Source organism: Artemia sp. Qi Xiang Cuo, chromosome 6 (genome assembly GCF_049724085.1).
Source record: "Artemia sp. Qi Xiang Cuo chromosome 6, ASM4972408v1, whole genome shotgun sequence".
Lineage (NCBI taxonomy): Eukaryota > Metazoa > Arthropoda > Branchiopoda > Anostraca > Artemiidae > Artemia > Artemia sp. Qi Xiang Cuo.
This window is the reverse complement of record NC_142799.1, coordinates 12,279,539-12,294,334: the sequence shown is the minus strand read 5'-3', so window position 1 is coordinate 12,294,334 and position 14,796 is coordinate 12,279,539. Positions and strand designations below refer to the sequence as shown.

The 14,796-nt window shown below is 35.1% G+C and overlaps 1 protein-coding gene across 1 annotated transcript in view; it reads left to right on the top strand.

Moving 5' to 3' along the window:
* The first annotated feature begins 703 nt into the window (after positions 1-703).
* Positions 704-14,796, top strand: part of LOC148950871 (transient receptor potential cation channel protein painless-like) — a 90,586-nt gene continuing 76,493 nt past the window's right edge. Inside the window, exons 1-2 of the mRNA XM_089090936.1 lie at positions 704-721; positions 6,220-6,914. Of these exons, the coding sequence (XP_088947062.1) occupies positions 704-721; positions 6,220-6,914 (713 nt within the window). The remainder of the gene's footprint in view (positions 722-6,219; positions 6,915-14,796) is intronic.

Here is a 14,796-nt window from a genome sequence, read left to right as displayed (position 1 = left end):
TCAGAAAACACGGGGTCCTATCCATAACTCTAATTTCCTCCACAAACTTTGAAGATTCTCTTTTTTCATTAACCATGTCTTTATTTTATTTCTCGTTGGTCTGTGCAACTGACACTTCAATACAGTCACCAATGGAAGATTGCCAGAAGCAGGAAAACCCAAAACCTCAGCATAACAAAGCTTCAAATCTACAGAACGAGCGAAAATGTTATTAATTAGGATTGTACTCTGTCCAGTAATCCTTGCGGGTACACTCACAAGCGGGAATAGATCTTTTGACATCACAAAAAAAATGAGCATTATGATTAAACAAATTATGCAGAATAAAATCAAAATCACCCATAACAATATGCAGAGCCCCAGATGGTACCTTCAAAATCAGCTGACTCATACCTCCCAGAAAATCATACAGGCGAGCACTGGGCGGCTTATACACCATACTAATTATTAATTCTTTCTCCCATCAAACTCAATTTCAATTGAAAAAACTTAAACCTTACCTTCAAGCCAAATATTAAGAGATTCCTTTTCATTATAATTCAACCCATTTTTCAAAAGGAATTCAACACCGCTACGACCTATCGACACTCGGTTCTTAACCCTAAGATCATAACCTGGAAATGAATACAGTGAGAGACAGGTTTGAAATAAACAATGTTTCACATAATCCGATAGTGTCCAAAGAAGAAGAAAATTCTTCAATATGTTCCAAAATGTCCAGGTAGCTCGTAATCACGTGAACATTCCAAGAACATAATCGCAGACTCATTTCATTTATATCATGATTGTATGGCAACCGAATAGACTCACTCTCCCTCATAAGTTTTAGCTCAACAATCGGTGTATCTTCATCGCCGGCAATACCTCTTGATAGATAATCCTAAAGACTAAATCAGTATTGATCACACATTATCAATTTTCACATAAAAGAACAAGAAATAGCACTTGAAAAAAGAAATAAAAAAATAACAAAAAATATTGAAAACACTATATAATTTTGTCAATTGACCAGATACGTCTGATTGGAGCAGTTTCAGTATCGCGCTCAAAAATATGGCCTTGATCAGACCACACACTGTGGTTTCCAAATTTATCTCTTGAAGTGTTCAGAAGATCGTGCTTACGTTTCGTAAGGTTCTCAGCTTCAAATACGCCTGAGCCACTAAGCTGTTTCTTCGCTTTATAAACATGGCAAGCTGTTTCTTTCGATCGAAACTTGAAGAGAACAGGGGCAACTTTATCTGGTCTTTGAGTATTATTTGATCCAACTCTAAACCCCTGAACCCCAACTACGACTGAATCCTTATCTAGATTATTTGAAAAAAACTACGTTTTCTAAAGAGTTAAAGAGGCTGAGTTACAAGGTCGACCCTTAAAACGTACAGGGATTAGGAGGCACAGTTGGGGGGCTGTTAAAGAGGCTGAGTTACAAGGTCGAAACTTAAAACGTACAGGGATGAGGAGGCACAGTTGGGGGGCTGCCACCCCCCAAACCCCCCGCTTTCGCAGAATTTAAATATAAAAAAAAAATTTCTTTAAACTGAAAGTAAGGAGCGACATTAAAACTTAAAAAGAACAGAAATTATTCCGTATATGAAAGAGGCTGTGCCCTCCTCAACGCCTCGCTCTTTACGCTAAAGTTTGACTTTCTCACAACTCTTTTTTTAAACAATAAAAACTTTAGCGTAAAGAGCGAGGCGTTGAGGAGGGCACAGCCTCTTTCATATACGGAATAATTTCTGTTCTTTTTAAGTTTTAATGTCGCTCCTTACTTTCAGTTTAAAGAAATTTTTTTTATATTTAAAGGCTGCGAAAGCGGGGGTTTGGGGTGGTAGCCCCCAACTGTGCCTCCTAATCCCTGTACGTTTTAAGGTTCGACCTTGTAACTCAGCCTCTTTAACTCTTTAGAAAACGTAGTTTTTTTCAAATAATTTCTGCACGTTTTTGTACAGTTTATTACTTATTATTGCTTGACTAACTGTTAGCTGATCGTGTCAGGAGTTAAAGTTGGGGGGCTGCCGCCCCCAAACCCCCGCTCTTGAACATTCTTGTGTTAAGGCTTTTAATTCCTGAATACTCAAATCACGTCGTACAGGGTGCCTCCTAATCCCTGTACGTTTTAAGGTTCGAACTTGTGACTCAGCCTCTTTAACAGCCCCCCAACTGTGCCTCCTAATCCCTGTACGTTTTAAGGGTCGACCTTGTAACTCAGCCTCTTTAACTCTTTAGAAAACGTAATTTTTTTCAAATAATTTAAAAAAGAAACTGAGTTTCTTTTCAAAGTATATAAAAAAGTTGCTCTGATGGTGAATCGAACCCGAGTTTTCCGCCTGAAAGTCTGAAGTCTCAGCCGCTGGACTATACAAACACAATAGTAATAGTTGTTTAGCAGATAGAAGGTATTTTCGACGCAAGCAAATTCCCAAAAATCTTGATATGTGGTTTTTGGAAAACAGGGACGGAGTGATCAGATTGAGCTGAAATTTCGAGGATAAGCTCCCAGGCCCCAGGAAAGCTTATCCTCTAAATTTCAGCCCGATCAGACAATGTTAAAGGGGGGGTTGTGGAGGGAAAAATTAACATGGGCTAATGTAGGAAAACGAGGTTTTTCGTAAATGTAAATTCGGGGGATAATTTTTTCGGTCTGAAAATATCAAAAGGCCCTAACAGGTCGAATTCTGCTTCGAATGAGTCCTCATTCAACCGGATCCGTGGCCAACTGTGGCCTGTAGGCGTGGCTAAGAAAAAAAAAAAGAGATGAATTTTAAGTGGCTATATTTGGTTTTTTGAAAACAGGGAAGGAGTGATCGGATTGAGCTGAAATTTCTAGGATAATCTCCCGGGCCCTAGGAAAGCTTAACCTCTAAATTTCAGCCCAATCGGACAACGTTAAAGGGGGCTGTGGTGGGAGGGTCCAAACTTCCGGCCCAGTTTACCCCATGAAGATAAAGTCGGAGGAGGATGAAATTTTGCAAGTTTCTTAGTTTGAGCTTGGGCTACAAAATGCAATTACCGCCGTCTCTCTGCGACCTCTAGGACCTGAAATCGCTTAACATTGTGGTGGGTCGCCTCTTTATAGAGGCACAAGTGTGCCTCCTTGACAAGCAATACACAATTCATGATTTCCACCACACTCTGCGAAGGCATTTGCTTCACACCATTAAACAACAGGGAATCCCCTCTCCCTTCCTGCTCTATATTGTCTAGCTTGAGCTCAAACTGAAAACGCGGGTTTGCAATAAATCAATCATATGCATGCATATTTTTAGTTGTTTTTCAATCAGTTCAAATTTAGGATAGAACTCATAATGTACTGCATCATTGATTTCTGAAACGATTGTTTCAACAGGAAACTTAACATGAAAATTAGCTGCAGTCTACAAAGTCGATTTTTTAGCTTTTCGTTAGTTTAACTCTCGATTTCTTTAGCTAGATTTTGCTTTGTAGCCGCAAGTTCATTCTCTGTAGCAATTACTAGTCTACAGAGGTCATTAGTGGGAATTGAGAGTTGTGTATCTGTTACCAAAATTTTCCCTTTTTTTAAACTGTCGGTAAACATCGAGACGATTTTTTAGTTCTTCAAACGGATGATTAACACCCTTAGTTTTTTCTGTTGATGCTACCTTCTCATTGCCATCAAAACAAAGTAGAGTCGCGACTAACAGAACCTGGCGGTTGTGTTTATTGCCGTAGCAAAAAAAAAAAAATATATGTATTTATGAATTTTTTCTCGAATACGTCTCCATATTTTTTTTGGTAAAATTTGTATTCTGGGAAATTCTGTTAAAAAAAATGATCTAGATTTGTCAGAAGGTTGATAATAATCGTCAAGAGCCTTAATTTTGAAAAAAAATATTTATGTGAGTGACTTAATGTTTATATACATCAGTGTCGCAATGAAGTTGTCACACTTCTCACATTTGTGTGGAAAAATTGAAGATTTTCATGCGTGGAGAAATTAAATTAAATTGCTAAAAGAGCGGAAAACTTTTAATTACTTAAATATTTGAATGTATTTTAACAAGGGATTACAACAATTCAAATACCTTAAAAAAGAAAACCAAAAGTTTGAACCTTAGTAGACATTCAGTGTTAGGAGTCGAACTCTTTTCAAGAATCAAACCAAACAGTTCGTGGTAACGAACTGTAAGTAAGGAGCGACCCGGCTCAATAGAAACCAAAACTCTAAAAAAGGAATTTTGATACCAATAGATTCATCAGAAGAATCAGATTGTTATGTTGATTTCAAATATATAAGTTTCATCAAGTTTATTTTTACCCATCAAAAGTTATGCGCCTCTGAACATTTGCCTTATTTTCAAAAAAAGGGGGAAACAACGTTTAAAAATCATAGAACTCTAATGAAAATCACGCCATCAGATTCAGCATATCAGAGAACCTTACTATAGAGGTTTCAAGCTCCTATCTGCAAAAATGTGGAATTTTGCATTTTTTGCCAGAAGAAAGATTACGGTTGCGTGTTTATTTATTTTTTTTTTTCCAGGGGTGATTGTATCGATCCATTATTCCTAGAATATTGTGAGAGGGCTCATTCAAACGGAAATTGAAAGTTGTAGTGGCTTTTTTAAGTGACCAAAAAAATTTGAGGGCAACTTGGTCCCCTCCCAGGCTCATTTTTTTCCCGAAGTCACCCAATGAAAATTTCGAGATTGCTATTTTGTTCAGCATAGTCAAAACTCTAATTAATATCTCTTTGACGATGACTTAATTCCTCACAGTTCCCGGGGGAAGGGCTGCAAATAATAAACTTTGCAAATTGTTTACATATAGTATTGATTATTGGGAAGAATACAAGTGTTTTCAGGAGGATTTTTTTTATAGTTGGGGGTCGGGGTCAGAGTAGGGGTTACGGGGGAGGATCTTTCTATGGAGGATATTTCCTTGGGGGAAGGAACATATCAGATTTCCCAGCATTATTTGGAAAACAATCAGAAAGTATATAAACAAACAAGTTTTTTTCAACTGGAAGTAAGGAGCACCATTAAGACTGAAAATAAACCGAAATGATGGCGTATATGAGGTAATTTACACCCAAGTCAATAATACGAAGTTAGTACTAAAGTTTTTTAGTCCTTTCAAAAGAGCTATCTCTTCTAATTAAATGCCCTTTATGCTTAAGGGGGTTGTGATTCGAACAAAATTCGAACTTTAGCGTAAAGAGCGAGGTATTGAATAGGGAGCGAACTCCCAAATATACGTAATAAAAACATACGAATATAGAAATTCGCTACGTACGTTAATTCGTAAGTTACGTCAGATCAGAGGGTTCGCCCCCTCGTCAATACCTCCCTCTTTACGCTAAAGTTTTTTAGTACTTTCAAAAGAGCTATCTATTCTAATTAACCGGCCTTTGTGATTTAGGGGTTTGTGATTCGAACAAAATTTGAACTTTAGCGTAAAGAGCGAGGTATTGAATAGGGGGCGAACTCCCTATTATACGGAATAAAAACATACGAATATATAAATTTGCTACGTAAGTTAATTCGTAAGTTACGTCAGAACAAAGTTTCGAGAAAGCCAATTAAACAAAAAAAGGAAAATTAATATGCGAATTTCGTTTTAATTATACGAGTGCGGTGAGCCAAAATCAAAGCTGCATTAATTCAAAAACGTTCAGAAATTAACTAAAAAAAACAAGTTTTTTTTTACTGAAAGTAAGGAGCGACATTAAAACTTAAAACGAACAGAAATTATTCCGTATATGAAAGGGGCTGTCCCCTCCTCAACGCCTCGCTCTTTACGCTAAAAATTGACTCTATCTCACAACTTTATTTTTTAAATCAATAAAAAACTTTAGCGTAAAGAGCGAGGTGTTGAGGTGGGGACAGCCCCTTTCATAATAATTTCTCTTCATTTTAAGTTTTAATGTCGCTCCTTACTTTCAAATGAAAAAACTTTTTTTTAGTTAATATCTTTGAAAAGACGGCAGTATGAAAAGATATTAAACTACTTAACGAGCTTAAAAACAGCTTATAAATTTCTCAAAGAGCTTATTAATTGCGTATAAAGATTGTGGATTATTTTAGTGTATGAATTTATTGTACGAACTTTCTTCAATAATCAAATATATTTGAAAAGACTGCATTATGAAAAGATATTAAACTACTTAAAGAGCTTATAAACAGCTTATAAATTGCTCAAAGAGCTTATAAATTGCTTATAAAGATTGTGGATTATTTTAGTGCATGAATCTTTTAGGACCATATACGAGATCTTCTGCCTCCTGATTTGAATGTTCAAGAAAAAGAAATGCAGCTTCGATCGGAATTATTCAATGCTTTAAAAAATGATAGTCCAGAGCAATGTGAAGCAATTTTAAATCAAGCTGTTGCTACAAACATAGCAATTGACTTGAATAAAAATGGTATCGACAAGCAAACTTATCTGCAACTTGCTTGTAAAAACGGTCTTAAAAATATGGCTGAATTTCTGTTAAATCACGGTGCTCGACCAGATGTCACCTGCATTGCTAATAACAAGAAACCATTAGTTTTGGCATTTGAAGCTGGTAATATTGGATTAATCCAGCTTTTACTCAAATATCTTGCCAATATTTCTGATAAAATTACAGATACTGAGCAAACTTTCCTCCATGACATTATTGAAATTCTCTTAGAAGAACCTGCAAAGTATTTTGCTCATTTGGAGATGATATTAAAATTTCAAAACTTTAATTTGAATATAAATGCTCAAGATGACAAAGGCAATACGGTGCTGCATTTGGCTGCAATGAAAGGATGCCAAGAAGCTGTTTTGTTATTTTTACATCACGGAGCTGATACAAGCATTATAAACAAACAAGGCATTTCACCATTATACAGCATACACCCCAGGATCCTGAACGCATATTTCGATGAATGTATTACCAGTAACGACGAAAGGCCAACTTCAAGGTTAGTCCCGTTACTTTTCCCTTTTGAAAGTAGTAGAGTCCTAGATTATACTAACAAAGCTGCCTATGTGATTTTTAGCCTATGTGAAATTTAGCCTATGTGATTTAAAGTAGTTAATATTCAACGGCACCCTCACAGAGCTTCAGCGATCATCTCTAAAGATACATAAATCTTTTTAAAAAATGGTTACTTAATGCTTTTTTTAATTGCATTTGAGATCGTCGCCTGTAATTGAACTTTGTCTCATATTTTGAAATGCTCTAAAATATTCCATATTGTTTTGTCAAAGTGTCGTTTTTTATGTCAAGTGATACAGTACTAGGCTGTATTAATGCAACAGCCGAATTTATACTTTTATGCCAAATTTTTTTAATGCCAAATTTAACTATTAATTAATGCCGAATTTATACTTTTCCAGGAACACATTTTCTTGTCATTTTTTTGTCAATATTTTTGGTCACATAAAAAGGGCACTAGAGCTTTTGATTTCCGATCAAATAAGCCTTCTTCGGATTTGCAACGATCACTGATTCGATACGATCCCCCCTGATAAAAAAAACCCAAATAAACAAGCATCCGTGCTAAAGGATCAAAGCTAACAATCACTGAACCATATAAAGGTAATTCCTTTTTGAGAGTCGGTGAACTGTATCAAGGCCAGACAATCTTGAATGTCACTCTACTCTCTATCCTTGAGTAGTACAATGACTTAGTTGCACAATAGATTCTGAGAGTCCTATGCCTCCTTCCTACAATGAATTATACAGGTATCGTGCATTATTGCGTCGTATGGATAAGACCGGTGTCATGCATCAATTTATTGGAGTCAATGAATTCTTTCACAGTCGATTTCTTTGGCCTTGAGCGTGGATATAAATAGCTTGATGGAGAGTTAATTTCACGGTTCCAAATAGACATTTGATTAACTTAAATTGATTAAAGTTCGAAAAACCTTCTAATACTAAAACGAGTGGTTTTACACAATTACAACTTGAAGGAGTTGACAATAATGATATAAAGACGAGAGTTCCCAATTTGGTAGTGAATATTGCACAAGAATGTCGACTTACATTTGAGAGGTATTGTTATGTTCGGAAGATGTGCTACGTCTTTGATCAAATACAAATCGGAAGAACAATTATGGTCTGCCTCAATAATGAGTAATACGCATATATTCAGACTACAACTTGGGTTGATTGCAGTCATGAAGTACCTAGAGGACAATGGATTGTGATATCTTGAAAAAAAGAGTGAAAATGTAGTTTTTATTTTATTATTACATTTCTGAAAATAGAAATGTTTTATAATTATTTTTTTCTGGTTAAATGTTTTAAGTTAGTCGTTTACTCCTCTCCCAAGGGAACCAATAGGTGATGAGAACGTGCTCAAAAGTAGAAAACAAATAATTTTTTCTATGAGTTAGTTTAGTTTATAATTGATAGTGTGAGTGTCAAGAGAAAAAAAATGGATGGATTTGAGAAAAAAAACCTTGCGGAATCTTGTGACTTTGGAAATATGTTTGAATCTAAATGACCAGTTTCAAAAGTTATCAGTGCAAAGGAAAATATTCTCTCCAAGAACAATATCATGAAAAACGAATCTCCATCTTTGAATTATTGTATGAGCCTTTTATTATGTGGGTCAAATGCATTTACTCAATTTATTGACATACTAATCAAAACAAATCAAAATTATACTGTGGATTTTGCTATTGAACAATACCTAAACATTCTACGTTGATTAAAAATTATATCCGACTTATTGTTTCATGAAAACAGCAAATAAGTCGACAATCAAAAAAAGTTCAAGCATGTTTTAATCGATTTTGAGGTTTGACACTACTCGATTAATCTCTCTCTCTCTTTTGAAATAAAAAGAATATTCCTTTTTGATGGCAAGTTAGTTGTTATTTGGCAGTGCGACAGTCAACAAAGACAAAATGTAATATATCCGTCTACTATGTTTGTATACATTGGGTAGTTTGTCTTCCTGCTAGAATTGCACTGTCGCAGATGAATGTAACAAAAAGTGTAGATTGTACAATTCATGCAAATTGCATAGAGGATATGCAGTTACTGTTAAATACTGTAATTCATGTCTTTAAAAAGTTTGTGAATCTCAGGTTAAAGGTTTCCTATTCTAAAAGTGTCACTATGATGAATGTGATCAGTGGGAAAATACTTATCCAGGTATGCTTAGATAAAACCCTCAACAAACATCTAGTTTACTCAATAAGAGACTGGTATCGTCTTGGGTTCAAATTGTTTCGGGAAGAAGAATCTGGTCCACGTATCAATTGTCAAAACAACAAGAGAGTATGGTGTCTACATCATCATTGTGAAGAAAATGGTAGGTATGATTATAAGCCTAAGGACACAGAGCTGTTACATACTGTTAGAGACTGTTTGGCTATTACAGAGAGTGATTCTTCATTTGGAAATTTTTTTTGTGACATAGCATGGAATAAACAAATTGAAACACGGGAATTTAACAATATGAATGGAAAAAGTATCATTGACTTCACAAAGCGATATGATAAGAGTGAAACTACGTTGTACTGTAGTAAATGCGATCCCGACTTTTCTCAACATGACCAATAAAAGGTAAATGCAAATGATCTACCACCGCTAGTCGTTGCTGACGACGATGAATACTTGTGTGTAGGAGAAGAAATCTAAAGAAAACGAAAAAGACTTTATATATATATATATATATATATATATATATATATATATATATATATATATATATATATGTTTTATTAAAAAAACAAATTTACAAACATTATTAGAACATTTATTCTTAGAGCACTGAAATCGATATTATACAGATAGGAGAGGGTATTTTCTAAAATGAAAACATTCAGACGAGGATCGTCCGCGTAAATTTTGATAAATTCCTTGTAAGTATATCCACGACATCGGAAAACAAAATACAATAGTTCATGAAAGCAACAGCTTTTGGTCGTCAAATATTGTACTCTACTCTGGTTCTGAACAATAGATTTACCCTTGATTTCAACACAAGTGCTGAAATAAGGAGTATAGGATTATATGGCAAGCCAAGAGGATCGAAAAATTCAATGCTTTTCCTAGTTTGAAATATACATAGCCAGTGACCAGTATGTCTTATATTCAGTGAACTGCTATTAACAATGGTAATGGTATGGTTATCACTTTGAATTTTTTCAAAGAAAATCGGAGGGTATACAATAAGATTTTTATTTGGAAATGAACAATTCCAAGTTAAATAGATCAATTATTTGATTTGTGTTTATGGTGGCAAGTCTAGTTGAACACTGTCGTTGGGGGTGATCTCCCAATAGGTTTCAAATTGACTGACTGATATTGACTTGATACTTTCAGTCAAAGCTGCAACGAATGTATACTCTAAGCGTGCATTCCAACTTCTAACAACTCTCATACCTTGAATGCCTGACAAGACCAAAACAGTTACACCATGATTGTCTGAAAACATTGAATTTGTTATTCCATTTTCAAATACTTATGAATCGTGATCTAGTGATAGTATAGTCAATTCATACAGAGTTCTGTAAAAAAAATTTATCAATTGATAAAGTGTACAAGCGAATTCCCTTCACCTTGCACACAAGACTGGACAAGTAAAAAAAAATAAAATTGTGCGGTGATGCAGTCCAGGATCCAAAGGCACTAGCACTCCTCACAAAGGCCAAGGCAAGTTTTGAGGGGATTTCTCCATTAATAAATGATGAATCGGTATAATTACGAGAACCAGTGGCAATTTGACATTGATTGGTGACTTAATGAGGAACAAGAAGTTTGATATTGTTACCACTGGCTCTCAGATTTTTCACTGCTAATGCAACAGAGCTCTTAACCTGTTGTTTTCATGCATGAAGAATTTCTGAAGTGATATCGAAATTTGTTTCAGGTGCTGCAACAAGTGTTTTTTTCAAAATGAAACTGACTGCAGCTAGTTGTAACTTTATGTCAATTTTAACATTGGTAGGCAATTAATGCGGTATGTTAAATGTTTCATGATTGAAAGTTCCAACTAAAGAATGCTCTTTGGTCACTGCAGCAGTTAACTCTCCATCAGCATCAACATTCGGTCTATATTCATAACCCAGTGCCTGTCCTCTCAACTCCTTGTATGACTTTGGAGTCATCAACATAAACTGCATGTAGCTTGCATAGTATGATAAATTATTGCTAGTGCTCACCAAGGTTTCCTTAATGAATGTATTCATTTGTTTGAACAAGTTGTGAAGGATACAGTTTTCATAGTCACGCACCGTCGGTAGTGATAGAAGTTTGATTGTCAGAATTTTTCTGTACCACAACATTTAAATCAATAAATGTGGATGATAAATTGATGAAATAATCATCTTTGGAAAATATTTGAAAGTGTATATTTTCTGACAGGGGTTGCTGAGGCTAAAATTGTTCATAGTACCCATACTTGGCACTGACATCAAGATTTTCAGCCTTAAATAAATTCAATGACAAGGTGATTGATGGATGCGATTCTTTTTAGAAGAGGTAGATCATCTTAAGAGAAGAAATCTTTCTCTGATCTAAACCAAGACCTTTCTCTGACCTGAATACGAAGTCTTTACAGGACCATACTGGAAATGTCTTATATTGTAGTGGTGAATATTGTTTTCTATACCTTTTCTCTGTTGAACACATAGAAGGGGATCATTTGAATCACCAATTCTTGACGTTTCCACAATTGAACTGTAAATAAATATACAACTCTCCGAGGGAAAACTGGGTGTATAGTCTGCACGTATAACATGGTCCTTGCCACTGAAATTTTCTGCTTTAATAATACAGTTTCTAAAACCGTGAACCTCGCGTAAATTTTCATTGAGGAAAATTCTTTTATTCTCATATGAATTGCTAATACAAGTTCTCCTTTGTTCTGTTGAATAGTTGAAAATTAAACCACCTTTTTTTCGACTTGTAATTTTTTTGTTGATAACTGGACACAGCTCATGCATATTGTTGTATTCCCTCTAGGGTATTGTAGAAATAGAGTAACCATTAGATTCAAAATTGCCACCGCACCTTCATCACCGAAGTCAAAGAGTCTTCTTTTAATCTCATATGGGGTCTCCTTTCTTAGAACATCTTACATATCCTTGATATACTAATACAATTGACAAGAGCAATTTCATATCTACTTTCAAATTACACCTATCCAAGAATCAAACTGATAATGGTTGGCCAGCTAACAAGCAACTTTTTCTTACCACCCTGTATTCGAGTTTTTAATACTTTTTCAATTTGACAAAAACTATTGTCTTTAACGTTTTGCAATTCATAGTCATTAAATCATCCCAAAATCTCATGATCTTTGCTGTCTCGTAGTCGATAGGGGGTCTAGTTTCTAGAATTTTTGAAACTTTAAAAAGTTCAGTAGACCATAGGTAATTTCCTTTTTCAAAAATATTATTTGTATGATTGATTTGAAGTGTATCACCGACGGGGAATTTGCTTTTAATTCCAGTTTCGTTGCTAGGAGAAGAATATTGTTTGAGAAAAGTGTCAAGTTTATTGTTACTGTGATGAACTTCAAGAGGACTAAGATTGGACAGGGAGCGATGAGAATGTTGATTGTAAACATACATTATTTTTTCCAAATCATGAATACAGCTGGCAGTATTTTTGAGTGTGGATTATCTAAAAATGTGAACACAAATGGTTCTAATCAATCGTTCAGCCCATGTATCTTTGATTGGACCATGACTATTATACAATTCTGTACCATATTTCAATCGAGTTTTGTTTAAATGTGGATTGACAAGTTCACTTCCTCGATCTGTCTGAATTTTATTATAGGAATTCTGGCCAAGTATTGTTTCTAGAGCGATTGCAATCTCCTTCCCACGCAAAGATTTCAGTGAAATTGCATAGGAGTAGCGACTAAAAATAATAATCGCAAATAGAATTTACTAATAGGGTGTATTGTATTGTCGCTGTATCTCATCCAAAGTCATAAGATCAGCTTCCATGATCTGCAGTGGGTAGAAAGCCTTTGTTTTTTTTATATTGATTACTACGAAGTCCAGGATTTTGTTGAAGAGTATAGCTACACTCTGGTGGACATTAGAGTTATAAGCAAATGTACCTAAGACTTCCCTTCTCACCAACATTTGCACAGATACGTTCCGGAGTTTCATCCATTTTCCATGTAAATGTGAACTGCCTCTTTAACTACATTTTTGTATACTAACCCTGGTGGCAGCGGTGGAAAGAAGTTTATTACTATCCTTTATAGCTTAATCATCATCATTATCACTGGTGTAGATTGTTTTGGGTGTACTTGTTAGCATTAACGTTTTAAAATTATTCTTTTCAGAATTGTCATCATCATCCTCATCATTTGCTTATATCAATTCTTTTAAAAATTTTCTGTTAAACACAAGTAATTTGGGAAAGTTTGATGTGCTTAAATTTTTCAGAAGATTTGTGTCAATGGGTACAGTTTTCTCGGGATTTGAGACTCAAAATTAAAGTCTAAGAAATTATAGTCGAAGAAAAAAATCAAAACAATTTAGTCTGGTTATATTTTATTTTATTATTCTAGACTGATCCAATGAAAAGACCAAGGACTTGGACAGGTGGCGGACCCGTCGTAATGGTGTGGTCAGGGTGGGGAATGGATGATTATGGGTTCAATTACACTTTCCTGTTAGTGAACACTACCTTCATGCCCCAGGAAGTTCAAATAACAATTTGTGTATGTTTGTGTGTGTTTGTGTGTTTGTGTTTGGGTTTAGAATACAGTTTAGATCAATGGGATGATAAGTGCTGCTACCTAGAGTGACTTGCTTACTTATAGCATCCATTTGAACATCACTGCTTTCATTATTCAGTTTAATAATGTTCTACCTCGCTCCCGCTAGGCAACTGGTAATAAATGTTATATTTTTGATATGTCTGATAGTAAGGGTCCAGCTGCTGCTGCTAAAGAAGTACTTGATTCTTGGGTCCTATCTGCAACATTCACAACACTGATGGGTTTTATTTGATACTGTTTTTGTTTGTTAACACGACGAAGTTCCATTTGAAAAATCAAAAATTCTGATTATCAGGTATACTATTGTCACTAAGAAAATCTATGAGATCACCCTCCAAACGGTGCAGTAAAGACAGAGCCTCGTCAATTACACTTAATTTATATGGTTTAGCCATATTTTCTTCTTATGATGAAAGAACAAGATTGCTAACAAGACCAGCGATTATTGCCAATAGAACTGTGAAAAAACTTCCCCTTCCACTTTTTGACTAGTTTTTCTCTTGGAAAGAGCACGAAAAATGGATTGATGTTCTCCAGTCTGCTTCTTAATAACATCTTATAGTTTAACATTGCCAGCAGTCAAATTGAAACACAGTTCGGAAATGAGTTTAATAAACTCACGATCTACATTGTTCAGTATGGCTTTCCTAAGTCGTGGTTTTGCACTACTCAAAACAGAAAATAAGAATCCATTGTGACGTAACTTCTTCAACGTCATAGTTTCAGCTAAAATCTTTTCCTATCCCCACTGGCAAATATACAGTTATTTCACGATCGAAAATATTACCAACAACACGTAGTTTTTCTGGTGTATTTTGATTAAGGTCAATTACAATGTATCCATATGGTTTGCTTGTTGCCTGATTGTAAAATGAAAGCAGGAATTTACGTTGACCCGGATAAATTTGGGTGTTTAAAATTATTAGGGAACTTGAGTCACGAACAACTTTGACACAATGTAATGAGTAAGGTTCAATGCAACAGTTCGCGTACATTTACTCTGATGAAAGAGATTGTTTAGGACAATGGTGATGGAAATATTTTCATGATGAGAACGTACTGTGAACAATTGAACCATTTACTCAGACCATTA